This window comes from Erinaceus europaeus, chromosome 6, assembly GCF_950295315.1.
Source record: "Erinaceus europaeus chromosome 6, mEriEur2.1, whole genome shotgun sequence".
NCBI classification, from domain to species: Eukaryota; Metazoa; Chordata; class Mammalia; order Eulipotyphla; family Erinaceidae; genus Erinaceus; species Erinaceus europaeus.
The window spans coordinates 13139467-13167387 of record NC_080167.1 but is presented as its reverse complement, the minus strand read 5'-3'; the positions used below and the strand labels follow the sequence as shown (position 1 = coordinate 13167387).

Sequence of the window (27921 nt, the reverse complement as noted above, 5' to 3'; positions counted from 1 at the left end):
GAGCGCGCACTTAGCAGACGCCCACTCCAGAGAAAGCGCCTCGCGTGAAGTGAGCGTCCGACGGACGCAGAACTCTTACCGTGCGCCCCTCCAGGTGGGTCGTTCCGGAGGGCGCGCCGCAAGCCCTGTCGCCTGTTCTCTTAGCGAGGCACCGCCGGGCCCCCGAGCACTGTCTCTCAGCCTGTTTAAATCTCCGCGCCTCACAAGCCCGAGCAGCCGCTCCCGGCGAGCGACGTTTGCTAGTGACCCCGCCCTCGGGCCCGCGCCTTGCGTCATCAGCGCAGCGCCACGGCAGCGGAGGCCCCGGGGGCCTGTGCTGAGTGCGGCGCCCATTGGGGAGGCCCCATTGGGCGCCTGCGGGTCCTCTGCGCGGTTCCGGGGCGGTTCGGAAACCCCAGCGGGCGGCAGCGAGGGCCGCGAGGAGCCGTAGGGACGCGGGCTTGGGCGGCTGCAGGGGCGGCCCAGAGTCGAGGGGGCTGCTCAGCGCCGGCAGGCGGGCGGCCGGCGGGGCTGCCCGGCGCGGGTGTCCCGGCGATGTGTGGCGCTGAAGCGGTGGCGGCGGCGGCGGCGAGCTCGGTTTCGGCTTCGCGGCGGTGCCGGCGGCGGAGGCGGAGGCGCAGGCTCCTGATCAGGAGCTGGCGAGCCCGGGCCTAGGCGGCGGCCCCTCAAGGCCCCTGCACAGCGCCCGGGGCCGGGGCCCTTCCCACCTCGCTCTGCCCTGGGAGCCCGCCTCCCCGGCTGGGGATGAGGCCGGGAGGCGGCCGCGCGGGGCCCAGCACAAAGGCTTGTCCTCAGGGACCGCCGCCGCCGCCCGCCTAGAGCCGCCTGCCGAAGCTGAGCCGGCGCGGGGGCCTTCGTCCCCGCCCGTCCCCGGGGGCGGCTGCTGCCCGTCTCCCCGAGGCCCAGGGTCGGGATCACGGAGCCCCTTGCTCCCGCAGCCGCCGCCGCAGCCGACAGTGGGGCCCCCACGGAGTATGTCGGAGGGGAGCGACATGGAGAAAGCCATCAAGGTGAGGGGGATGCCCCCTGCCTCCCGCTTTGTCTCAGAGGCCTTCCTCGGCTCCAGCCCCCGAGAGCAGAGAGAACTCCGAGTGACAGGTTCGGGCCACTCCCGGGTGTTGGCCTCCCCAAATATTACTGCCCTGGGGCGAAGGGCTGACCCCAGAGAGGGGTGTTCACTGCCTCCGATTTCCCTGGCTAAATCAGGGATGTAATTTCTGCCCAGATAGGACGGAAGATGAGTGGCGTGGGAATACTGCGTGTTCATGGGACCCAGGGGTCCCCACTTTGGGTTCCTTCCCAAGATCCGCAGCCTTCCTTTCGGGAGGCTCTGCTTGCTAGCAACCCACTGGGAGAGTTGGACTTTATCTTATCCATTGCTCCCAATTTGTCTGAAACCAGCCTCCAGGAAATCTGCAGTTTCACGAATGGTGGTTTGTTTTCTTACAAAGTCTGCGCTTTGCTGGATAGGTTGCTCTTGTCCCGTGGTTCCCCTCCTCTTGTCTTCCATCCTCTCCTAGGGAACTCTTGAGTTTATTTAGAGAGAACTACCGTTGTCCTGTGACTTCCTGCTCTGTTAGCCAAAATAAAAACAAACATAAGTCTTCTAAAATGACCCAAATAAAATGGTAAGTTTTCCTATATATATCAAATAGTCAAAAAGCCCCGAAGAGTTAAAGCTATGGTACGAGGAAATTACACTCAGGAGTTGAAGACTGAAACTTAAGAGTTTGATACGTATCATTAAATTCTAATCTTAGGTCAACTCAGTGCACCTAAGGGTTTTGTTTTGCCTCAGAGGACAGGCATCCATTGGCAGCGTGGGTTCTTGTCCCTTTCAAAACAGTCGGGGGCCAGGAGATGGCTTATTGGGTAAAACACAAATTTCTGTGTGTGAGGATCTGTGCTCTGGCCCTTGGCCGTCACAGGGGAGCACCTGGCCAAGTGGGCCTGACTAGGGGTAGAGCAATGCTGTGCTGTCATTCCTCTTTCCCTCCCCTCCCATCTGGAAGGAAAGAAGAGAAAGATTAAAAGAGGATCCATAGGTAGTGATGGAATTGTGGTAACAAACAGAAAAGAAACAAAAACAGTCACTGCTACCAGTAGCTGAGGACATAGGCATGTAACTATCTGTGGGGTAGTGAAGTTTATAGAAATCATCAGTCCCCCTAAACAAACACATCTCTTGCATGATATCACTGAGCCAGTCTCTACCCAATTTTTAATGATATATTTTTTAGAAAAAGAGACACCAAAGCAACTGTTCCACCATCAATTGAAATTCCCTTAGTGCTGTCAGAGGTGCTCCATGTGGTGCCAGGGATTAAACCAAGGGCCTGATACATGAAAAGGCATGCACTCTACCAACCACTGAAACACTTCCACCCCACACTTCCCCCACCCCCCACTTAATCTCTTAAGAACCATCAAGGGGCAGATAGATAGCAAATTTTAACATGGGCAAGGACCTGGGTTTAAGCCTCCAGCCACCGCAAGAGACACCTGCATAGGGGAAGGTTTATGAGTAGTGAAACAGTGCTGTTTATCTCTCCTCTTTTTAAATTAAATGGTTTTTTATTCTCATTTTATTTACGTTTTACTGGAGCACTGCACAGCTCTGGCTTAGGGTGATGCTGGGGAATTGAACCTGGGACTAGAGAGTCTTAGGTATGAAAGTTCTTTTGCATAACCATTATGTTGTTTCCCCAGCCTTTCTTCTTTCTTTTGTCTCTTTCTCATTCTCCATCTAAAATAAAATAAAGGAAAATAATAAAAAAAAGAGTTTGTTGGGAGCGGAAGAATTTTGCAGACTAGGAACCTCAGTGATAACTGGTGACTAAATTAATAGGTAAATAAATATGGCATCAAAATACAACATAGACATTTAAGAAGATCAAATTGTAAGCAACAAAGCAAAGGTTCTAAAAAATTGTTTTCTTTTGGTTCGGGTTTTATTGTTGAGGGTTTTAATAAGTTGATGCCTAAATTTAAATGATTAGATAATGAAAGTATGTGTTGCCCTTTCCTTCCCTCCCTCCTTCCAGGAGGAAGGCAGAACACACATCGCCTTGCAGACCACTGGTTCTTTTTTGAGCTGAAGAGGAACAGAGTTCTAGTGTGGGCAATTACATAAATGGGAAGGCAATGCTACTTGGCTGCAAGAAGGACTTTTAGGTCGAAATCTCAGCTTTGCCATTAGCTAGCTATGTTCTTGAGTAAATCACTTCACTTCCTGGCTCTTTATTTCCTTACCCACAGAAAGAGCCGGGAAACATCACACAGCCCATAGAGTTTGGTTTTGTTTTTATTTGTTTTGTTTTCTTTTGTTTTAATTTGATGAGCAAACAGAGTCATCCTTATCCATAGGTCTCACATTTGCAGATTCAACCAACCCCATACGGAAATACTATGTAGCTGGAGAGGTAGCTCACCAGCTAGGGTATGTAAGGTGATGTCTCTCCCTCCCTCTGCATCTGAATGAGAAAACAGCCTGGAGTAATGAAAAAAGCAAAAACCAAACAAGATCAATGCATGTGCAAAGCCCTAGCTTTCGGAAAAAAACAAAAAGTATATAGTTAGACCTCGGGTGGCATCTGTACTGTCATGTCTAAACTTTTGTTTCTGATTCCCTAAAAGTCATGACACGATTTTGCACAGGCTTAGGCTTTACCAACAACCCAATAGGATAACAACTATGCAGCACTTACATTGGGCTGAGTAGTGTTCATAATCTAGAGATTATTTTCAAAGATATGGGAAGGTGTGGGAAGCTTGTCCATAAATTCTGTGCCATTTTATGTAAGGGTCTTGTGGCTCTGGATTTTGTTATTGGTACTAACACAGTTTCTTGTTAAAGGTCTGTTCAGATTTTTCTGTATCTTCTTGAGTCAGTTGTGGTTATTTTGTCTTTCTCAGAATTTATCAATTTCATCTAGTGGTCTAATTTGTTGGCCTAAAGCTGTTTATGACATTTCCTATAATGCTTTGATTCCTATAAGGCTGATCGATGGCCTCTTTTGTTTCTAGTATTAATAACTTTTGTGTTTTCACAAGTCTCAGTGTAGCTAAGGATTTGTTAATTTTGGTGATCTCTCAAAGAACCCACTTTGGGATTTCTTTCTTTCTTTTTTTTTTTTTTTTCTATTTTTCTGATTTTGGCTGTAGTTTTTATTCTTTGTATTTGTTTTGGATGTAGTTTGTTCTTCTTTCTCTAGTGTTTCATTTGTTTTTTATTGTGGTATCAGATTGATTTCAGTATCTCACCCATGCACTTTACTGCAAACCCCATCCCCCCATTTTTTTTTGTTTTGCGTAGGCGCAGCCCATGCCTGCAGTTTCACTGTTCCAGCACTGACTTCTCTCTCTCTCTCTCCTTCCTTCCTTCCTTCCTTCCTTCCTTCCTTCCTTCCGATGGAGAGACAGACTGAGAGGCAGAGATAGGCAGAGATGGAGAGACCCCACAGCATTAGAAACTCCCTTGATGTCATAGTACCTTCAGTGTGGAGCTAGGGCTCAAACCTGGGCCATGCACACACATGACAAGACACCTGCCCCACTCTGTGGGCCCTCTCTAGTCCCAGGTTGCTGGATTTGAAAGTTTCATTTTTTTTTTTAGTAAGAGATACTCTTCATTTATTTATTTTTTTATGAGAGGATGGAGAGAACAAGATAAAGGAGGAGAGACATCACAGTGCTCCTTGTAAAGCTTCCCCTTTGCATAATCCTCCCATGTGGTGACAGGGGCCCAGACCTAGGTCCTTGCACATGGTAAAGTGTGTGCTCTACTGGTGTGCTATCTCCCAGTCCCCACTGTGATTTTATATAGTGTAGGGTATCAGACCCAGGGTTTCACACATACAAGGTATGGACTTTGCCTCCAGACACTTTTCTGGTCTCAATTGTTCAGTTCATTTCTTTTTTTAAATTGAAGAATCATAATCTGCCCTTTCCCTCTTTTATTTTAACAGGAAACCTCCATTTTAGAGGAATATAATATTAATTGGACTCAGAAGCTGGGAGCTGGAATTAGTGGTCCAGTGAGGTAAGCTGTTCATGTGTGAACTGTGACAATAGCTCCTTGAAAAGGGTAGCTTTACATTTATTTAAATTAGAAGCATCGGGTGTACCGGATTTGTGGAATGTCATTAGTTTCAACAAGTAGAAATGCTTATACTAGGTCTTTCCTCCTATTTATGGTCAAGTCACATATTCTACAGTATAGTCATTTATGATGTCCAGACTGCAAGCACTGGCAGAGTCGCCCGTAGCCAGCCAAGACTATTGATTTTCAGTGGCTGAGACCTGAGAAGGATGTGTGAGGTGCTTTTCTGCTTCCTTCTACCTGTGAACCTTGCTGGCAAGTTAGTTGTGATGCATTTGTATATATTCTGGATTAGAACTATACTTTTCAGAGGGCAAACTTTTAAGATTAATTTTCACTGTAACTTCAGTGATTCCTGATAGAATTTGTTTCTCTACTTCTAGAGTCTGTGTGAAGAAATCAACCCAAGAACGGTTTGCACTGAAAATTCTTTTTGATCGTCCAAAAGCTAGAAATGAGGTATGATCCTTTATTGGCTTGATTGCCTAAAAAATTTGAAGTGCCTAAGAGTTATTCTTTTTAAACTTCCTGGAGTGACTACTGAAGTGTACATTCTCTGAAGTAGGCCAGTTGATTTCTGCTTTTGCTTACTGGAAAAGGTCCTTGAATAATGAAGATAAAATGGTAAAAGAGTCTGGTGAATGTTGTCTTGAAACTGCTAGAGGACTCTGAAAATAGGCATTGTTTAAAATTATCTGGGTTGTTGGGAGCCGGGTAGTGGTGCAGCAGGTTAAGCACACATGGCAGAAAGCGCACATACAGGCGTAAGGATCCTGGTTCGAGTCCCCAGTTCTCCACCTGCAGGGGCGTTGCTTCACAACTGGTGAAGTAGGTCTGCAGGTGTCTGTCTTTCTCTCCCCCTTTCTTGTCTTCCCTTCCTCTCTCGATTTCTCTCTGTCCTATCAAACAACAACGACAGCAATAATAACAAAAAGGGCAACAAAAGGGAAAAAAATTTTAAAATCTGGGTTGCATTGTACCAAAGTAAAGAACTCTTGGGGCAGGGTGGGGATGTGTGACTTTCAGGTCCTGGTGCCTGATGGCAGAGGAGTACCTAGGTAGGAGGTGAAAGTGTTTTGCAGAAAACAGACATTTTACACATGTACCAACAACTGTATTTACTGTTTACTGCCATAAAATTTTTTAAAAAATTACCTGGGTATGGTCATGTTATATTAATGTGTGCAATGAAAGACATTCTTTTGCTAAAAGAAAGATGATTTTGGAAATAAAATGAGTTATCTGTGATACTTTCCACTTGCTAGTAAGGTAATAGAAACTAGGGAGTCAGGCAGTAGCGCAGTGGATTAAGTGCAGGTGGTGCAAAGTGCAAGGACCGGAGTAAGGATCCTGGTTCGAGCCCCCAGCTCCCCACCTGCAGGGGAGTCGCTTCACAGGCTGTGAAGCAGGTCTGCAGGTGTCTCTTTTTCTCTTCCCCTTTCTGTCTTCCCCTCCTCTCTCCATTTCTCTCTGTCCTAGCCAACAACGACAACATCAATATCAACAACAAAACAACAAGGGCAACAAAAGGAAATAAAAAAAAAAGATAATAGAAACTAATATATTGGTGAGATTTTACCCATGGAAAGAGTATTTTATTCATAGAAAGAAAATAATACGTTATGAACATAAGTTTTTTTTTTTTTTTTTTTTAATCTTTCTAGGTGGTAGGATTTTTTTTTTTCTTTTTTTTTGCTATAGTAGGTTTAACCTCTTGTACCTAATATAATCAGTTTGGGGGATGGCTGGAGAGCAAATGTTGGCATCCCTTAAATACAGGAATATTTTTCTCTATTGTCTTTAAGGTACGTCTGCACATGATGTGTGCCACACACCCAAACATAGTTCAAATTATTGAAGTGTTTGCTAACAGTGTACAGTTTCCTCATGAGTCCAGCCCCAGGTAAGACTACCCTGGGTCATCCTCACATGCCCACCTCTCCCTATGTAGACCAAGGTGTAGTGGAGTTTTCCATTGTTTTGCTCTCTATCTTTCCCTTCCTCCCCTTTCCTTCCGTCCCCCCTCCTTCCATCCTCACCCTTCCTTTCTTTTTCCTTCCTTCCTTCCTTCCTTCCTTCCTTCCTTCCTTCCTTCCTTCCTTCCTTCCTTCCTTCCTCTCTTCCTCTCTTTCCTTGCCTGCCTCCTTCCCTCCCTCTTTACTTTTTATTTTGAAAAATTTAAAGTATTTGTAAAAGCAGACAACTATATGATGAATCTCCACATACTAGCACACAACTGCAGTAGTTAACAATTTCAGTGCCAGTCTTGTTTCAGCTATACTCCACTCACTTTTCTAGTACCCCTTGGTTATTGCAGTTATTTTTATTTATTTATTTTAATGTGGGATTAAACTTTTTTTTTTCAAATCAGTACAAGGAGGCCAAATGTTATTCTAGGTAAAGTCTTAGAGGTTGTTGTGGCAAAAAACTTACTGCTTAGTCTGATATTCCTTTGAAAGGAGAAGTCAGCACTATTATTTTGCCACCAAATGACAAAACCTACTAGGTGACATTCTAATACGTTTTCAGTAAATTCAAAATTAAGGTGTGATTTCTGCTTAGGAGAATGGAATATAAACCTGTTATCATATCAGTGTGATAGGCACCAAGGACAGACATCCATAAAATATTTTGAATTTACAGAGGAAAGGAGCCAAGTAGAAGTCGGGGAGGTGAGGTGTCTCACTAAGCAGTAATGTGGGGGCATAAGGTTTACTAGGTAAAGAAGGATGTGCAAAAACAAACAGGAAGTCAAATGATTATTTCTTGTAACTGTGCTCTGTTGGTGAAAGCATTTGGATGGAAGCTGGAAGTACTTATATCAAAGAGCGGTAAAATTCAGATTTTTTTTTTTGAGAACATGAGAAATTTTTCTCTTATTTTGTAGCTGTCACCCTCTCCAGCTGCCTTGCAGGCTATGCTGTGGGATGTATGGAGAACAAGTGGAGTGGGGGTGGGGGTGATGAAGAGAAAGACACACACACACACACACACACACACACACACTACGTGAATGAAGTGGAGTGGGCGATGAAGAGAAAGTCTCTCTCTCTCTCTGAATGAATAGCCGGGACAGCCTATATTCAGCCAGAAGACTGGAGTTCATGTCCAACACAGAGTCATATTTGGTTTTCAGTACACTTTGATCTAGGTGCATTATGATGCATATTTAAGACATATCTCCTAAGGCACTGGGATAGATCTCATGTAGTAGTGTGTACGATTTACCGTGCATGGGGCCCTAGGTTTAAGCTTCAGCATCATACAGGAGCACCATAACACTTGGGGGGAGCTCTGTGGATGACAGGGCAGTGTGGTGATGTCTGTTCCTCCAACCCCACCCCACCCCCATCTGATCTTTAGAATATAAAGAATAAAAAATTGGCCTTGGAGTAGTGTTATTGGGCAGCTCATGAAAGGCCCCAGTGCCACGACAGTAACAAAAATAAAAGAAAGAAAGAAACCCTGCTTTTTAAATTAGTATCTTTAAAGAATCGTTATCTTCAAAACTTAATTCTTTTGCTCCCAGATCAGTGTCTTAGGAGAGTCTTAGGTCACAGACGAGATATTCCTTATTGATAATGTCCCACTGGTAGTGACAAAGATTCAGTTTAAAAGAGCTTTGTAGAAGTGGACTTTAGAAATAGTTACACACTTTATAGATGAGGTATCTAGGTTAGCTAATGAATGTTTCACTTTTTTTTTTTTAACTTAACAAAATCAAATGCTTTCAAACAGGGCTCGACTCTTAATTGTAATGGAGATGATGGAAGGGGGAGAGCTATTTCACAGAATCAGCCAGCACCGGCACTTTACAGAGAAGCAAGCCAGCCAAGTAACAAAGCAGGCAAGTTAACCCCGGGTACCAATCAAACTGCCAACAATGTTGGTTAACAAGAACAATTTCATTTGGGGGAATAAAAGAAAGCTTGAAGAAAAGCTCTATTTGATCTCTCATTGCCTGCTTTGTTATATAATCAGAAAAGATGCTTTGACAAGATAAATGTGACTTTTTTTTTTTGCTTGGGGTGGGGGGAACCTGTAAAAGTGACTGTCAGTCGTTTGCCTTTATAAGTAAATTCTGGGAGAAAGGTAATTTTAACTTCTTTGTAAACAGTTGATATCTCAAGAGATATAAATACCAAGTACTGTTATTAGATGTTAAAATAAAGTAGTGCTGATATCACCTGAAAAATATGTAAAAATAATGTTTTAAGACAGTCGTATATAAAGTACTCTTTACTTATGAGCCAGTACCTTTTTCTTATTTATCCACATTGCAGTAGTGCTCTAAGGTCTTTGTAATTATTGTGAAGTTTTCCTGGTTATATTCACTCTACACTGACACTCTATTTTGTTACTAAAGAAGTACTAGGAGCCAACTTGAATTAATTCTTGAGGAATTCATAAGCTAAACCTTCCAAGGCTAATCTTTTGGTGCAAGTAGGAAGGCAAAGAAAAGCAATAAGCATAGCCCAGCTGGTTCTTAATTTAAATATTCCTCCAAATTTCCCATGAGCTTTAAGCATTTTCTTATTTCTCTTTTCTAGTAGAGATAAACTTATATTTGGAATGCTAAGACAAATTCCATACTGAGAGTTGAATAGGTAGGGTTTCTGAGAGTTGAGCAGATAGATGTTATTCTTTCTACTTCATTTTTAAATTAGATCTTGTATGTTTCTTTTTTTCTTTATTGGTGTCTCCAGGGTTTCACCATTTGGTCGACTAGTTCAAAGGAGAGAAACATGCACACAGAGAGGGAAAGATATTACAGCACCAAAAGCTTCCTCCGTTGCAGTGGGAGCTAGACTTGAACCTGGGTCATGTACATAACAAAGCAGTCTCACCTACAGCACGTATTTTCTAATTAGAACCAAAGGATGAACTCTGATAATTTTCTCTAAGACTCAAACCTTTGACATCTACCTTAATAGGAAGCTTTTTTTTTTTTTTTCCTCCAGGGTTATTGCTGGGCTCAGTGCCTGCACCATGAATCCACCGCTCCTGGAGGCCATTTTTCCCCCTTTTTGTTGCCCTAGTTGTTGCAGCCTCGTTGCGGTTATTATTGCCATTGTTGACGTTGCTTTGTTGTTGGATAGGACAGAGAGAAATGGAGAGAGGAGGGGAAGACAGAGAGAGAGGGGAGAGAAAGATAGACACCTGCAGACCTGCTTCACCGCCCGTGAAGCGACTCCCCTGCAGGTGGGGAGCCGGGGGCTCGAACCGGGAACAGGAAGCATTTTCAACAAAGGCTAGACAAATTGAAACATGAGATGGAAAAGTCTGGTCAGCTGCTTTCCATTTTTTCTTGAAGATATAGAGCTTGGAGTTGAGTTCCCTGAACGGGCAGTTCTTGCCTGGATTGCGCATTAGTGTCTGCTGCTGAGGGAAGTCCAGGCCTGCTGAAGACTGCCCAGTGTGGTGCTTTTCCTGTAGTACTTGTTACATACCAGATGAATGGAAGTGATAGCTTTTCATTTTCATTTTGTATTGAATTTTTTCATCAGTTTATTATGACAAATAATTATTTTACTATTGTATTTTTCTTTTTGCTTAGAATAATACAGGTTGCATTTAATTTAATTCATTCCCACTTGAATCATTTCTATTTCTTGGTACCGCAAATCTTACTTAGTATCTGCTTTAAAATTGGAAAACTGATATAATATTAGTTAACTTAAGAATCATTTTAAAAAATATTTTGAGTTGTCTAAATCAGGAACATTAAAAATGCCCCTTTTAAGATGTCGTTGCTCCATTGTGTCCTTTTCCAGATAGCTTTGGCTCTGCAGCACTGTCACTTGTTAAACATCGCACACAGAGACCTCAAACCTGAAAATTTGCTTTTCAAGGACAACTCTTTGGTGAGATTTGCTTTGCTTTGTTTTGGTTCATGCTGCTGCTCTCAGCATAGTTCACAAATGGTTGTGTGTGTATGTGTTTGGGATGCTAAGCTCATGAAATGGTTTTAGGCCAAAGTCTTTCTAAAACAGCTCTCATTTCTCACTTGTTCAATTGCTAAAGTTAGAAAACTTGTGCCGTATTTATATTTAGCATGATCATTTTAGATGATACTACTATGTATTTGTAGGTCCTAAGATTTTAGGCATTATGGGGGGGCATAAAGAAATAGGAATCTTTATACTGATATGTATATTAACTTGAAACTTCTTAGTTGTGTTTGCTGTTAACCTTGGTAAGTGCTCTACACCCCCACCCCACCCCCTTTTGCTCTGTGCACCACATTCTGCCAGATAAATTGCTTTGGCTATCAGGAAGCTGATGTTGAGTGAAGCTTCACCCTGAGTTTAAGAGACGACAATGGGCCAGTAGAGAAAGTTGGGGGCATTTTACTAATCTAGATTTTTGTGCTGCCTTTATATATTATAAAACAGGATCAGCTGGACCAGGAGATGTTTCACCCAGTAGGGGAGGAGGCTTCTCATGTGCCAAGGCCTTGAGTTTGTGGCCCAGTTCCATATGGAAGCTCCAGTGTATGGTGGAACATTGCTGCAGTGCCTTCCTATGTACCTTTCTCCTTGGCTGCTAATGAGAAAACTGACCCTGGGGAGGGTGCTGGGTAGTGGCAAATACAAAGCCTGGCTTTCTGTTGAGAAATAATTAATAAAACAAGGCCATCTGTGAGTGGGTAGAAATTTCTTATTTCTCTACTACTAAGATTAGTTCCTCAATATGAATCAGTGTTTCCAGGCCTGGGGGCATTAATTAGTTAGTTAGCCACTCAAGATATTTGAACTTGGACTTTCCTTTAATGGTCATTGAGAACTATAGAACTGTGACACCTGTTTATTTTATTTTAGGATGCCCCAGTGAAGTTGTGTGACTTTGGATTTGCCAAAATTGACCAAGGAGATTTGATGACACCCCAGTTCACCCCTTACTATGTAGCACCTCAGGTAAGCATTTGCCATTTTTGCCACAGGATGTGTCAACAAATTTACTGTAGACTCTAATTTCTTTCTTTCTTTCCTTTTTTTAATATATTTTACTTATTTACTTTCCCCTTTGTTGCCTGTGTTGATTTTTATTGTTGTTGTAGTTATTGTTCACTCTGTATATGTGTATGTGCCCGTGTATATGTGTTTGTGTGTGTATAAAAACACTGTGTGGTGACCACAGCTGGAGCTTGTGTCCTCCACACAGAGGTGCTGGTGTGGGTTAGTGAATTCTTTTTTTTTCTATTTATTTTATTTTATTTTCCCTTTTGTTGCCCTTGTTGTCTTTTTTTAAATTGTTGTTGTAGTTATTATTGTTGTTGTTGTTATTGATGCAGTTGTTGTTGGATAGGACAGAGAGAAATGGAGAGAGGAGGGGAAGACAGAGAGGGGGAGAGAAAGACAGACACCTGCAGACCTGCTTCACCGCCTGTGAAGTGACTCCCCTGCAGGTGGGGAGCCGGGGGCTGGAACCCGGATCCTTACGCCAGTCCCTGCACTTTGTGCCACCTGCGCTTAACCCACTGCGCTACCGCCCGACTCCCGGGTTAGTGAATTCTTAATAGATCTGGTGAATGGCATCTTTCCAGAAGTGGGAATAAGATAGCTATAGGTTGTGGAGATGGTATCGAGTGACCTTGGCAAAGTTGTCCAGGATGGCAGTTTAGTTCCTGACCAAAGAGTAGCAGTCTTCAATACTCACCATTAGCAGCTTTGTGGACACAGAGGCTGAAGCTATACCAGTGGGTAAGAGTGTAAAGATGGAGCATACCAGCACAGAGCCAGAGCATCCTCTCAGCTGGGAACAGACATGCGGGGCTTGTCAGTCTTGTTCCCCAGGACTCCAGCTGTGTAAGACAACGGAGAGTTTGGCTAGGATGATGGCCCCATGGATGGTAATGATTACCTCCTTGGAGTAGCTAACGCTAAACAGAGTGTCATAGTCCTTGATGGCGACAGGTGCTTAAACCTAATCTTCTTGCAGCACCAGTCTGCTTTCCCACAAGTTTAAAGGCAATCCACAGGAAAAGCCAGAAATCTCAGATGCTTCAGTTGAAAAGAGAGAAAATCTCTTTCAGGGGCTTGCTTGCTCCTGGATTGCTGTTGTCCACTTTCTTCAGCCTTCAAGCAGTTGTCTCAAGTTGCAAGTGGTGTATTTTCCAGTAAATTATCTTTTTTTTTTTTAAAAAAATATTTTATCTCTATTTATTTATTGGATAGAGACAGCCAGAAATTGAGAGGATACAGGGAGATAGAGAGAAAGAGAGACCTACAACATTGTTTCACTACTTGCAAAAGCTTTCCCTCTGCAGGTGGCAACCTGGGACTTGAACCCAGGTCCTTGTGTATTATAACATGTGTGCTCAACCAGGTTCACAACTGCCTGGCCCCCGTAACTTATCTTCTTTTGTCTATCTTTGATAGGTACTAGAGGCACAGAGAAGGCATCAGAAGGAGAAATCTGGCATCATACCTACCTCGCCAACACCGTACACTTATAATAAGGTAGGGGAAGCCTCTCTTTTATGAATTGCTTGTGTTCAACTAACTAGCCAACTCATTCTTTTCCCCTCTTAACTTCCTCTTGCCCCTTCTTTTTTTATCTTCTTAGCCCTAGGGTTACTTATGGGGCTCATTGCTTGCAAGTCTCCACCTCTCCCAATGACTTTTATTTTATTCTTTTTTAGCTATTAGGGTAGAGGGGGTGGGGTAGAGACAGAGAAGAGACATCTGAGCACCATGGCACCTCTCATGAAGCTTCCCCTTACAGGTACTGTGGTGGCTGAAGTTTTAAACTGACCAATTAATTTTATTCATTGTTTAAAAAATATTTATTTGTGAGAGAGAATTGGAGCATCACTCCAGCACATACAATATTGAGGATCACACTTGAGATCTCCTGCTTGAGAGCCCAGTGCTTTCTCTACTGCACCACTCTGGAGAGACACCAGAGCACCACTCCACCATCCATGAAGTTCAGTTAGTGCTACTCATGTGGTAGGGGATAGAGCCCAGGCCTCATGATGGTAAGGTGTACATTTTACCCGAGCAAGGAGCCATCTCTCAGTCCCGTGACATGATTTGAGTTAAGTACAACTCCCTCTTGCTTCCAGAAATGAGATGTCTTGCTTATTCTCTCTCACCCATGGGTTTTACCCTCATACTAATAGATGTTCCAGATGACATGGCTCATACTGTGAAACATAATTATAAAAATTATAGAGGTAAAAAGTTCAACTTCAAAAAGTGTTCAAGTCCTTCACTTTCACACATGTGGTATCTTGCTTCTCCAGAGATACTGTCATCGGTAGTCAGCTGTTAGAGTGAAACTAAATGACCTAACTGAACCATGGGAGAGTCAGAGTTGATGGATTTATTTAGTTTTTGAGAATTAATTCCCTCTCTTTTTAAAATTTCTTTATTGGGTGATTAATGATTTACAGTAAGGAGTTAAATACAAGTTTGTATATGTGTAACATTTCTCAGTTTTCCATGTAACAATTCAGCCTCCACTAGGTCTTCCTCTGCCATCATGTTCCAGGACCTGAACCCCCACCCCCACCCCAGAGTCTTTTACTTTGGTGCAATACACCAACTCCAGTCTAAGTTCTGCTGTGTTATCTCTTTTTATTATAATAGTTTTATTTCTGGGATGGCAGATAGCTCACTTAGATAGTGTGTTGCTCTGTCATGTACACAACCCAGATTCAGGCCCTGTCCCACCTCACTGAAGGAAGCTATGGTGCTGTAGTTTCTTACACTTTCTTTCTCACTCTGGCTTTCTGCCCTGTTGCTTAAAAAAAAAAAAAAAAAAAGATTTTATTTGCAAATGGAATATTTAATATATTTCCCAATATATTTATGTCAATGTATATATGCTTTAAAATATAATATGAGGGGCGAGGTGGTGGCAGAACCATAGAACACACATATTACTGTGCGCGAAGACCTGAATTCAAGATCCCAGTTCCTGCCAGTAAGGGGAAACGTCAACGAAAAGTGGTGTCATGCTGCAGATATCTCTTGTCTCTCCCTCACTGCTTTTGTCTCTCACCCTCTGTCAGTAACAAAGAGAAAGGGATAAAATTAAAATAAAAATGGCTGCTAGGAAGAGTGCAGGCAGGCATCATCCAAAAACCAAACCCCAGTGATAAGTTGGTTAACTGTGGACTGGAAGATAACTTACACACTAGGGCCAATTTCTGGATCAGTCATAGAGACATTATTTTTGGGTTCTGTCTTTACTATGAGTGACCATTTTCCTTTTGCTTTCAGAGCTGTGATCTGTGGTCCCTAGGAGTGATTATCTATGTGATGTTATGTGGATACCCTCCTTTTTACTCCAAACACCATAGCCGGACTATCCCAAAGGATATGCGGAAAAAGATCATGACGGGCAGTTTTGAGTTCCCGGAGGAAGAATGGAGCCAGATCTCAGAGATGGCCAAAGATGTTGTGAGGAAGTGAGTCTCTGGGGTGCTGGGTGGGAAGGCCAAAACAGTCTTAAAAATGGGGAAACACAAAGGAATGTTGGATAGTCTTCTTTTTTTTTAACTTTATTTAATTTCATAGAAGAGAGAGAAATTGAGAGGGAAAAGGGATAGAGAAGGAGAGACGACACTCCTTCACCACTTGTGAAGCTTTCCCCCTGCAGGTGAGGAGTGTGGGCTTGAACTTGCATCCGTCCTTCTACACGGTAATTTGTGCATTTAACCAAGTGTGGCACTGCCCAGCCCCAGTGCATCTGTTTTGCCATGCATTGGACCTGGTTTTGAGCTTATCCCCCACCACACTTGAGGAAGCTTTGGTGCTGTGCTATCTTTCCCTCTCTCCTGCCACTTACCTCTCACTGTCTGAAAAAGTTGAACCACAGTGGTAAAGCCCAGGTAGTGACAAACAGATAAGTAAAACTTTGTCAAAAATGAACTTGTCTTGATGGTTAGGGATCTGTGTATGTAAAGAGGGTCTAGTTTTGAAGTATATGAGAAAAGGTGTTTCAGGAGGGTGGAAGCTACGTTTCAGACATCTCTTTCCCTATCGTATTTCCCTGCTATATTCTCAGCTACTTAACCAAAACCCTCAATGCTTTCTACATGATTCTTAGTTCTATAGATTATTATTTCTCAGTTTGAAGACTCATAAATTCTTACTTTTGAATCTGAAGATCTTTGTTCAGAATGATCCAGGATACAGAGAACCTAAAAAAGCAAGTAGGAATGTTGTCCTGACTGACATTTGGAAGAAAGTGCTATAAAAACCCTAGCAAAAGTGTTGAGATGAGCCAGGAAGTGCATCAGCACAAGTGAACAAGATGTAAAGAAGTATGATAAAAAAGCTGATAGTAGAGCAATACAAATGTCACCCCCTTCTCAGAGACTCTATAGATTTTCAGCTTTTAAATGTCTCTGAAGTAAAGGACTCATGTCCTGCCATATGGTGACATCTAAGAGTTTTACCACCAGTAACAGTCTGTATTTTTGGAACAGCTTAGCCCCTTAACTAATCTGGTAGTTACTATCAGCCAGAAAGAGAGTACTTTGAGTTCTTTTTGGAAATTAGAGCCCACTGTCCTAGATACATCAATATGAAAATTTTTAGGTCTTGGGAAATATAGGCCATATATAAATTTACCTTATTGACCATAGAATTCATGCTGAAGTATCACTGGATGAACCCTCTTTCTGTCATTTTTATCTCTGCCCGGTGTAGAATAGGTTACCTAAAGACACAAGAACCTTATACCCAGTGGTTAGGGGTGAAAAACCGAACTCTGCCCTGCATATGGAAAGCCTAGGTCTGTAGGAGTTGGTAGAAAATTAGAGGCAGATCCAGGAACTTCTGGCATTCTGAGACCAACTGTTTACTGCAGCCTTCTTGGTCTCCTCTTCCACAGGCTCTTAAAGGTCAAACCAGAGGAAAGACTCACCATTGAGGGAGTGTTGGACCACCCCTGGCTCAACTCCACTGAAGCCTTGGATAATGTGCTACCCTCTGCTCAGCTGATGATGGATAAGGTTTTGAGTGATACTTATTTTGTTAATTGAAAAAGACTGTGCTAAGGAGGCATTCCTAGGTACAACTTAGAGGTTAAAGGCAAAACAAGATTACACAGTCTCACAGAAAAACATCACTGATTTCCTAAAAATCAGACTGAGAAGTAAATAATGAATTTCCACAGAAGACACTAGAGCAAGGCCCAGCAGATATAATTAAAGAAAAATTCAAAGAAATACTCTCCATTTTTGTGCTGTGGGCCTGGGGACACAGAATAGTATATGAAACCTTTCCTTCCTTAAGGAGTTTAAACAGGTTGGTTGGAAAGATTAATAAACACTATACAAAGAGGGAACATTTCAGACAGAACCTTGCATGCTAAATTTTCTCTACATATAATGGGAATTCAGAAAAGAGGATGTCTTTTAAATGCGGTTATTAGAAAAGAAGATAAAACACTTCACAATATTTATTAATTACTGTAAAGTAGCTTCTTACCTTTTTTCAAATTCTTTCTAATTTTTATCAGAGAAATTGAGAGAGATGGGGAGATAGAGAGTGGAGAAAAAGAGACACCTGCAGGCCTGCTTTACCACTTGTGATGCATCTCCCCTATAGGTGTGGAGAGGGGACTTGAACTTGTTCTTGGTAATATGTGCCTTTACCCAGGTGTGCCACTGGCTGGCCCCCAATTTCTGACCTCTTTCACATGTTCAACTGTGAGCTGATCTTGAAGTATTTTTTTAATTAATTAATTTATCTATTTATCTATTTTTTATTTATTTCTTTATTGGGGAATTAATGTTTTACATTCAACAGTAAATACAATAGTTTGTACATGCATAACATTCCCCAGTTTCCCATTTAACAATACAACCCCCACTATGTCATTTATCATCCTTCATGGACCTGTATTTTTAGTAGATAACCTAAGTGTGCAAGAGTAGCAAACAACATGAACAGGTTCCATCAGTTGGAAAAACAGCCTGATCACTAATGGGATAGCATGAAATAAGTGTGATAGAGTCGGACTCTGAAAGTAGTAGAGGGGGTTAACTCTTGGCACAGTGTAGAGCCTTCTGAATAGATTGCCTACCTTCTGAAGGTATAAATACGGGCATGTATAGCCAGAATTACAGACTTGCCAAACTAAGACTTCTGCAGCAGTCTAGACACTAAGAGGTTGACTCTGGGAGCTGAGACGGAGAAATGAGCAAACATTTGAAAATAGAGTTCTACAATTTTTGGTGACTGACTAGTTACAAAGCGACAGTGAGTATCATATCTGTTGATGTAAACTGAAAGAAATCAGGAACAATGCTAGTTTTCGTGAAAAGGGAGTTCTCAGGTTCTAAATAAATACTGTTTAAGTTGGCCTCAAATTAATGAGATCTGTGGTCTGGGACCAGTGTGGCTGAGAAATCAGTGAGCAGATTTGAATGCTCCTACCTTTGAAATGTAACAAAGAATAAGCAAGTAGGAAAAAAATACTAAGACCTTTCTTAGTTTAGGTGGAGTCCGGAAGGGAAAGGAGAGCTGGAAGGAACAGAGTTACTTGATATCTCTGTGGGCATTTGTCTTTTGGTTTAAATATGCCCAGTAATCCAGAAATGGATTATTCTGACCCTATGGTTGTCAGCACATCTGGATTACAATATGACTTTTTGGATCTTAGATATAAAAAAAAAAAAATGATGGGGGCTGGGTGGTGGCACACATGGTTAAGCACATGTTAACAGGTTTAAGCCCCCCCCCCCAGCTCTCCATTTGTGGGGGAGGGGGAGAGTTCAGGAGCAGTGAAGCAAGTGAAGGTGTCTCTTTCCCTCCCCACTTAATTTCTCTCTGTCCTGTCAAATAAAAGGGGGGGAGGAAGCCTCCTAGAGTTATTTTAGAATCAGTATATGGGGGGCTGAGTGGTGGCACACCTGGTTTAAGTGCGCAGATCACAATATTCAAGTACCCAAGTTTGAGTCCTCACCCCTACCACCTGCGGAGGAGAGGCTTCACAAGCAGTGGAGAAGGTCTGCAGGTGTCTATCTCCACCCCCCTCTTGTTTAATTATCTTTTATTTATTTATTGGATAGAGACAGCCAGAAATTAAAGGGAAGGGGGAGGTGCCGATGGAGAGAAACAGAGAGACATCTGCAGCACTGCTTCACCAGTTGCAAAGCTTTCCCCTTGCAAGTTGGGACTGGGGGCTTAAACCTGGGTCCTTGCACATTGTAATATGTGCATTCAACCAACTACACCACCACCTGGCCCCTCTATCTTTCTCTCTATCCCCCCCCCCAATTTCTTTCTGTCCTATCGAAAGAAAGAAAGAAAAGAAAAATGGCTGCAGGAGCAGTGGATTCATCATGCAGGCACTGAGTCAAGCAATTAAAAAACAACAACAACAGAAAAAAAACCAGTGCACAATGAAGCCAAGTATGGATATGCAGAATCTTTTAATGATATGATGATGTTTTTCCTAGGCCTGTAAGATGGGACTGCAGTGTGACAGTGTAGTTCTGCTTTAAAGAAGTGATCTATGTTGTTCAACTTTACAAGTGTAGAAAAATGGCCATATGTTTGATGTTGACAAGTGTCTATCTAAGGCCTACCTAGGAGATGGAACCTAAGTTAATCCCATCTTTTAAATTTTTTTTTTTAAATCTGATCAGATGAGACAGATTTGAAGACCAGGGAACCGGGGTCAGCTATTGTATGGAACTCTTCCTGATCTAATTGAATGCTTATCAAGGAATTGCTTTTTTTAATTATCAAATTTGTCATTGAAGTTCAAATAATATTAGATACATAAAAAACAAAACAAAAACAGAAGCTCCCTTTCACTCATTCCATTCCAGTCTCACCCTCACAGGGAAAGCATCTATGACTTTTCCTGCTCTTTTTTTTTTTTTTTTTTTTTTTTTCCCCTCCAGGGTTATTGCTGGGCTTGGTGCCTGCACCATGAATCCACCGCTCCTGGAGGCCATTTTTCCCCCCTTTTTGTTGCCCTTGTTGTTGTAGCCTCGTTGTGATTGTTATTATTATTGCCATTGTTGATGTTGTTCATTGTTGGATAGGAAAGAGAGAAATGGAGAGAGGAGGGGAAGACAGAGGGGGAGAGAAAGATAGACACCTACAGACCTGCTTCACCGCCTGTGAAGCAACTCCCCTGCAGGTGGGGAGCCAGGGGCTCCAACCGGGATCCTTACGCCGGTCCCTGCGCTTTGCGCCACATGCGCTTAACCCACGGCGCTACCGCCCGACTCCCCTTCCTGCTCTTTTATGGAAGAATACACACATTACACTTTGTCCTTTTTTAATATGTAGAGGTGATAATTTTGTTTTTCTAGATTCCTGGGAATTATTTGCCCTCACTCATTGGTCTGTCCACAGTGAGCGCATATACTAGTTATAAAGGCACAAACTTCAAGAGTTCTGGATTTCATAAGTTAATTCTCACTGTAAATTTACTGACTGAGACCAGGCAACAGTTCAGTGGTAGCACACAGGATTTACATTGTAAGGGTCCCAGGTTTGATCCCTGGCCAAGAGCCATAGCTGAGTAGTGCTTTGGTAAAAAGGGAAGGAAGGGAGGGAATGAGCTTCAGTTACAGATCTCTTCACAGAGGCCTACTATATTCACTTTGTCAGATAGTTGGGTTCTGAGCACTGGGACACAGGCAACTGTCTACATGGTAGGAACAGGAGATAAAAACTAGTCTGGGAGGCTTCTCAGGCAGCCTGCCAACCTTTGCTCTGACACAGCTGTAGGCCACTCTTTACACTCACCCTTCACAATGACTGTGAGCATGTGTTTTGTTAAAATTTCTTGCTTGCAGAGGGAAAAAGGTCCAGCTGTTGTGGCATCTGGTTGGCCTGGTATGCACTGGGCCCTACCAATTCATGAAGAGTACTCTGAATTTGTATCAGAATTTGTATACTAGTAGTATAAAAGAAATTCTTTAAAATTTGCCTTCCTACTCTGTTAGATTAACTTTCTTGGGTGCCCAGAAATGAATGTGAAAAACTAATGACAGTGTTTGCATTCAGGCAGTGGTTGCAGGAATCCAGCAGGCTCACGCAGAGCAACTGGCCAATATGCGAATCCAGGATCTCAAAGTCAGCCTCAAACCCCTGCACTCTGTGAACAACCCCATTCTGAGAAAGAGGAAATTACTTGGGTAATTGAGCTTCTTTTATCAGTTCTCTTTCATGGATAGTGGGGCTTTGCAGAATCAGCCAGAGGTCTGCCCTTTTCCTTTCTTGTAGGAGGGTGGAGAAGATATGAAACAGCATAAAAAATAGGAAATACTCTGTAGTTAATTTATCTGAAAAAAATCTATCGCCTAGAGTTAACATCTGTTGAGTGGTGGGTTTTAGAGTCTCACTTTATTGTTCTCTCTCTTCCATACTTTTAAAGCACCAAGCCAAAGGATAGTGTTTATATCCATGACCGTGAGAATGGAGCAGAGGACTCAAATGTTGCCTTGGAAAAGCTCCGAGATGTGATTGCTCAGTGTATTCTCCCCCAGGCTGGTAAAGGTCACACCATTTATGAATGCTCTTCTTTTATGTGTGTTTATAAGTATGTGATCAAAGAAATGGTTTGACTGGAGTCAGGCGGTAGCGCAGTGAGTTAAGTGCATGTGGCTCAAAGCGCAAGGACCGCATAAGGAACCTGTTTCAACCCCTCAGCTTCCCACCTGCAGGGGAGTTGCTTCACAGGTGGTGAAGCAGGTCTGCAGGTGTTTGTATTTCTCTCCCCTTCTGTCTTCCCCCCTCTCCATTTCTCTCTGTTCTATCCAACAACAAAGACATTAATAACAATAACTACAACAATAAGACAAGGGCAACAAAAGGGAATAGATAAATATTAAAAAAAGAGAGATGGTTTGACTTGGGTTGTCTGTTACCTCTGCATTATTTAAAATAAAAAAGGGGGGTTGGGTGGTAGTGCATCGGGTTAAACACGCATGGTGCAAAGCATAAGGACTGGCTTAAAGATCTTGGTTCAAGCCCCCAGATCCCCATTTGCGGGGGTAGGGGTTGCTTCACAGGCAGTGAAGCAAGTCTGCAGGTGTATCTTTCTCTCCCTCTCTGTCTTCCCCATCTCTCTTGATTTCTGTTTTATCCAACAATAACAACAGTAATAACAATAATAATAACAACAACAGCAATGGTAACAAAATGGGAAAAAATGGCCTTTAGGAGCAGTGGATTCATAGTACAGGCACCGAGCCCCAGCAGTAATAACCCTGGAGGCAAAAAAAGAAAAAGTACATTATACTATTAAGTCTTTGATCACTAAAATGAGTGGGAATGGGCAGTGAGAACTCAAAAATATGGTAAATTTAATCTCTCTAGTTATAAAATTTCTAGTTTAGGTGTTCTCTTCTTTATTTTTAAAATTATTTATTAATGAGGGATAGGGGTGTGGTGGGAGAGGGAGAGAGAGAGAGAGAGAGAAAGAACCAGACATCACTCTGGTACATGTGCTTTCGGGAATTAAACTCAGGACCTCATACTTGAGAGTCCAACTTTTATCCATTGCACAAGCTCCCAGTTTTATTGCTACGCTTAGGTTTTATTGCCAGTGTCAAGCATATGATTTTGTGTTTTCTGAATGGTAGAGGCTTGCATATGTGAGGGCCTTGGTTCTGATCCCAGGCTCTGCATATGCTAGAATGACTCTGAGACTCCCCCTTATTAAATAATCTTTAGGGGCTGGGCAGTGACACACCTGGTAGGGTGTGTCACATGTTATCATGTTCAAGGCCCAGGTAAAGCTCAAAATTCTGGTCCCAACAATCTTCATGAATGGTGGTGCAGTGCTGCAGATCTCTCTCTCCCTCTCCCTCTCCCTCTCCCTCTCCCTCTCCCTCTCCCTCTCCCTCTCCCTCTCCCTCTCCCTCTCCCTCTCCCTCTCCCTCTCCCTCTCCCTCTCCCTCTTTTTTTCTGTTTCTATAAGATAAAGTTGTTGGGGAGCCAGCATAATTGTTACACAAAAAGACTTTCATGCCTGAGTCTCCAAAGGGCACACACAGGTTCAGTCCCCAGCACCCCCAACGCTAAAGCTGAGCAGTGCTCTGGTTAAAAATAAGTAAGTAAGGGGAGCCAGGCATCAGCACAGCGGGTGAAGCGCAGGTGGCGCAAAGTGCAAGGACCAGCCTAAGGATCTGAGTTCGAGCCTCTGGCTTCCCACCTGTAGGGGAGTCACTTCACAGGCAGTGAAGCAGGTCTGCAGGTATCTTTCTCTCCCCCTCTGTCTTCCCCTCTTCTCTCCATTTCTCTCTGTCCTATCCAACAACAATAATAATAACTACAACAATAAACCAGGACAACAAAAGGGAATAAATAAATAAATTTTAAAAAGTAAGTAAATGTGATGCTGCTGCTGCAAGGGGGGAAAGGCCATTGGGAATGGTGGAGTTGTCATGCAGGCACCAAGCCCTGGCGATAGCCCTGGTGAGAAAATTAAAATCTTTTTTTAAAAATAAAGTGAGAAATGAACTTAGGAGAAGAGAGGGAGTAGCCCACTAGCCTTGTTCTCTTTCCATGCATCTCCTAGGTTAGCCTAGGAGTCTTTGATACTGCTTATATCCCATCTTTAATGCTAAGATTCTGAGGGCTAGCAGAAGATTTGTCTGAGACTATCAAAGTAGAAAAGCTTCATAGCCATAAGTGGCATACATATAAGAACTAGCGTAATGATGACTTCTAATAAAATCTGTACTTTTAATCACTCCTAGTTTGACATCCTGCTCTTCTAGCTCTGATGCTAAAATTTCATGATAAGCAGAAAAACACAATTTCTTCTTTATTGATAGGCGAGAATGAAGATGAAAAGCTGAATGAAGTAATGCAAGAAGCCTGGAAATATAACCGGGAATGCAAACTTCTAAGAGATACTCTGCAGAGCTTCAGTTGGAATGGTAAAGAGTCTTAAATTACTTCTTGTTCCCAGGAATGCAGAGAAGTGGTTTTGTATAGAACCTGTAGGGTCTCTGGGAGCTTAGCTGGGGCTGTTTTCAAGTAAAGTAAGGTTGGAGAATGCGTGTACTGTTGTGGTCAGAGAGTTAGCCCTGTATTAACTACCCAGGCACATCTGGGTATCTTGCCTCTTTACTAGTCTTCAGTAATGTGGATGCAACACTGGAGAACCCCCTTCATACACTACTTGGGCTAATAAAAAGTTCCAGTAACTCGGGATTCCTCTCCAATACCAGGACTATTTAGCATGACCTTAAGGAGTGGGGCCAGGGGAAAACAGGATGATGACAGTGTGCTGGGAAGCTCACCCTGCTGATCTGCCTAGTTTATAGAAAAGCTAGTTACCAAAGATTAGAGTTTGCCATATCTGCTATCCTTTGACTTCCTCCTCCACCTGTAAACAGGATAAAGATGTATTTCTTGAACTGCTTTTTCAGTTGAGATACAAGCCTTAGTACACACAAGGAAGGGAAGGGAATACAACTATTAAACTTAATTAGCTGGCTTGATTCCCAAATATGAGAAATGCAAAGGCCTGGCCTGGTCGTTCACACCCATGGAAAAGGCCACCCACTGCGGCCTGTCACCTAGTTTGGAGACTGACTGTTTTCCTTCCTTCCTGGGCTTTAGGTCGTGGATTCACAGATAAAGTCGATCGACTGAAACTGGCAGAAATTGTGAAGCAAGTGATAGAAGAACAAACCATGTCCCATGAATCTCAATAATGACAGCTTCAGAGTCTGTTTTTTAACAATTTGAAAATTATTCTTTAATGTATAAAGTAATTTTATGTAAATTAATAAATCATAATTTCATTTTCATATTGCTTAAAGATACTTATAGATTTAGATACAGGATTTATGAATAGTTCATTTGTTTTTAAGAAAAGCTCAGTTTCTAGAGATAGACTATTGTTTAGGACTGTTTTAGTAACATATATTTGTAAGATGACAGGTGGTATTGTCAAACAAGATTACTTTATTTGTAATAAAGTATACAAAAACTGCCGGTGGTAGACAAAGGACCAACTGTACTGACCTTTCTGTTTAGTAAACAGTTAAGTACTGTAGAATCTGGTTTCAATTGCCCTGTGTATTTATTTCCTAAAATAGGTTAAGTCAAGAACTTGTTTTGTGGATCTACATTGCACACAGCCTGCTAGAACTAACATGATACCAACTAACTCCCATGATGGAAGAGGCAAGATCTGAGCCCTCATTTTGTTTATCCCTATTTCCCTAGAGAAAACCAGCAGCATTTCTTTTTTTGACATATTTGTTAAAGGTACTACTACTTTCTTAAATATAATGGGACTCTTTTTGAGTTAATTCTTTCCATTTTTAAACAGAGCTTTAAGTTCCCATCTGGTGATATTCTTCTTTGTCTTTAGCTTCTTCTTTTCTTTCTCTGTTCCTTTTCCCCTTTATGGAATGAGTTTTCTGTGAATATTACATATCAAAGGCTAGATTGTTGATCCAAGTTTATTTATTTATTATTGGATAGAGACAGAGAAATTGAGAAGGGAGGAGAGAGAAAGAGAGATTGAGACCCCTGTACCCCTGCTTCACCACTTGTGAAGCTCTCCCCCCTTCAGGTGGGGACCAGATGTTCAAACCTGGGTATTTTTGCACCATAATGTGAGCGCTTAACCAGGTGCCCCACCATCTGGTCCCTTTGATCCAAGTTTTGTTCCTCTTAAAGTCCCTCCCTTTTTTTTTTTTTAAATATTTATTTCCTTTTGTTGCCCTTGTTTTATTGTTGTAGTTATTGTTGCTTTTATTGATGTTGTCGTTGTTGGATAGGACAGAGAAATGGAGAGAGGAAGGGAAGATAGAGAAGGGAAGAGAAAGACACCCACAGATCTGCTTCATCACCTGTGAAGAGACTCCCCTGCAGGCGAGGAGCCAGAGGCTCAAACCAGGATCCTTATGCCAGTCCTTGTGCTTTGCGCCATGTGTGCTTAACCCGCTGTGCTACCGCCCGACTCCCTCCCTTTCCTTTTTTGTCACCAAGATTGCCACTGGTGCCTGCATGACTAATCCACCAGTCTTAGAAACCATTTTCTTTTAGTTTCTCTCTCTCTCTTTTTTTCTGATAGGACAAGAGAATTGGAGTGGGAAGAGAGGGAGAAAGATAACTGCAGCATTGCTCCACTGTAACCAGTAATGTTCCACACACACACACAAAGGTGGCAACCAAGGGCTTTAACCCAAGTCCTTGCACATGGTAATGTGTGCACCCTACCAGGTTCCACATCACTCAGCTTCTTAAAGTGCCCTTTTTCCTTTGTAGTGTTTGTCTTGTTTAATGTCTTTCATTTTCAGGAAATAGTTGTAGCTCAGAGGTCAGTTGTTTGAATGGAAAAGGTTAAATGCTTTTCTAAGTCTCTGTTGTGTACATTGTTTTCCATTAAGTCACTTGATTTTATTTATTTATTTGCTGGCAGTTTTTGATGGGTACTGTGTTGGTGAGTAGAAGAGCTAGTAGGAAACTCACAGTAGAGGAAGAGAATCAGAAGGTTCAGTGATTGTTTTTAACCTGTCACATTCTTTTCAGTCAGAATTAACCCAGTAGAGTTCACTTATATTTTGTTTGTTTGTTTGTTTTTAACTCTTCTGAGTATGTCTGTGGGTTAACTTGACTAGTGTGTCCCATATGTGTATGACTGGTTATGGGAATGTATGATAACATAAAGTACCTTTAAGTATCTTATTATTTTGGTTCTCGTTTCCCTTGGAGAATCTGCAATTCAAAATTATTTTTTTGAGGTAAGATTCACTAATCTTAGGAGACTGATAACCTGTTTTAAATGGATACCCTGTAAGGAGAATTCAGTGCTCTTTTACTTAATGTGGCACCAAGGCATGAATCCTGGGTCTTACGAATGCACAGTACTGCTTAACAACTTTTCAGGTCTAATTTGTTTTTTTATGCCTTTAGAGATACAAAGAAGAGAGGGCAAAAGTCATCAAAGCACTGCTCCACAATCCGTGAAATTCCCTTGGTGCTGATCCTCCCATGTGGTGTTGGGGATCAAACCCAGGGTCTCATGCACAGTATGTGCTCTCCCCAGAGTTATCTTCTGCCTGACAACTCAATACTTTTAAACAGAAGCAACAGGAAAAAAAAATATTTTTCTAAATATTTACTGACCAGAAAGTAAAATAAATAAAAAAGTAAATAAAGTCTTAGATGAGAGTTGGATTAAGGACTGTATCGGGTAATTAATGTATTTTGTTGAAAGGCAGTCAGGAAAAACTGCACTTATTTCTTCTATAACTGAATACCTGCTGCTATTTCTGAGGGCAGATTCAGTATTTGTTGTGGAAAGGCAGGCAGTTAATTGACTTTGTTATTTCTTCTGAGGAAGCTTCTTCATGATTACTAAACCACTGCTATATATGTTACCTAAGAGTCTTCTAAAGGCTCAGGATGGTTTTACTTTAGTGTGCTTAGTTGTAGACATGATCTAAAAGGGCAACAAAACAGTGCTCCTTTTACTTTGAGAAGCAGTGACCCATGCTGCTGGCACTTTAGGCTAAATTCATCTAATACCACTAGGAAGAATTATGCTCAGATAATGTCTGAATACTGTGGAGAATGTTCCAGCTATTATAACTCCAATGTGGGTTGTATCCTAACAAAACAACAGGTCCCATAAGAATTACTCCTGTTTGGTTTTCAAAGAACAAGGTTTTTTGTTTCGTTTTTGAACCAGTGGCAAAGTCCACTTAAATACACCAGTCAGGCTTACTAATAAACCCACACGTAAGTGAGACTAAAATAAAATCATTCATCTTCTGGCCTGTCTCTCTAATGTCTATACCTACAGAAAGTTCACATTGTAAACACCAGTTTTGGGGGGCCAGGTGGTAGAGCATCCAGTTG

At 42.2% G+C, this 27921-nt stretch overlaps 2 protein-coding genes across 6 annotated transcripts in view; one reads left to right on the top strand and one right to left on the bottom strand.

Moving 5' to 3' along the window:
• Positions 1-329: 329 nt before the first annotated feature.
• Positions 330-25039, top strand: MAPKAPK5 (MAPK activated protein kinase 5). 5 transcript variants are annotated; one of them, XM_007528943.3, is made up of 14 exons: positions 332-1010; positions 4968-5041; positions 5485-5560; positions 6907-7004; positions 8840-8948; positions 10876-10965; positions 11923-12018; positions 13483-13563; positions 15334-15521; positions 16952-17072; positions 21094-21224; positions 21464-21579; positions 23871-23975; positions 24664-25039. In XM_007528943.3, exons 1-14 carry the CDS (start codon positions 975-977, stop codon positions 24756-24758), a joined length of 1416 nt encoding a protein of 471 aa, XP_007529005.1. In that variant the 5' UTR covers positions 332-974; the 3' UTR covers positions 24759-25039. The 5 variants fall into 5 exon arrangements, with proteins under 5 accessions (XP_060049061.1, XP_007529005.1, XP_007528998.1 ...); XM_007528936.3 differs by having other exon boundaries at positions 21464-21585; XM_060193078.1 differs by lacking the exon at positions 6907-7004 and having other exon boundaries at positions 330-1010; positions 10880-10965; positions 21464-21585.
• Positions 2571-27921, bottom strand: part of TMEM116 (transmembrane protein 116) — a 163495-nt gene continuing 138144 nt past the window's right edge. The window contains exon 11 of the mRNA XM_060193081.1: positions 2571-2746. Within this exon, the coding sequence (XP_060049064.1) occupies positions 2693-2746 (54 nt within the window). The 3' untranslated portion in view covers positions 2571-2692. The remainder of the gene's footprint in view (positions 2747-27921) is intronic.

What these genes read in the sequence shown, in the direction of transcription:
- MAPKAPK5 (XM_007528936.3), top strand. Translation starts at nt 975, where the DNA reads ATGTCGGAGGGGAGCGACATGGAGAAAGCCATCAAG. An exon ending in GTCCAAAAGCTAGAAATGAG is followed by an intron (nt 5,561 to 6,906) that starts GTATGATCCTTT and finishes ATTGTCTTTAAG; the next exon opens with GTACGTCTGCACATGATGTG. An exon ending in TTTTCAAGGACAACTCTTTG is followed by an intron (nt 10,966 to 11,922) that starts GTGAGATTTGCT and finishes ATTTTATTTTAG; the next exon opens with GATGCCCCAGTGAAGTTGTG.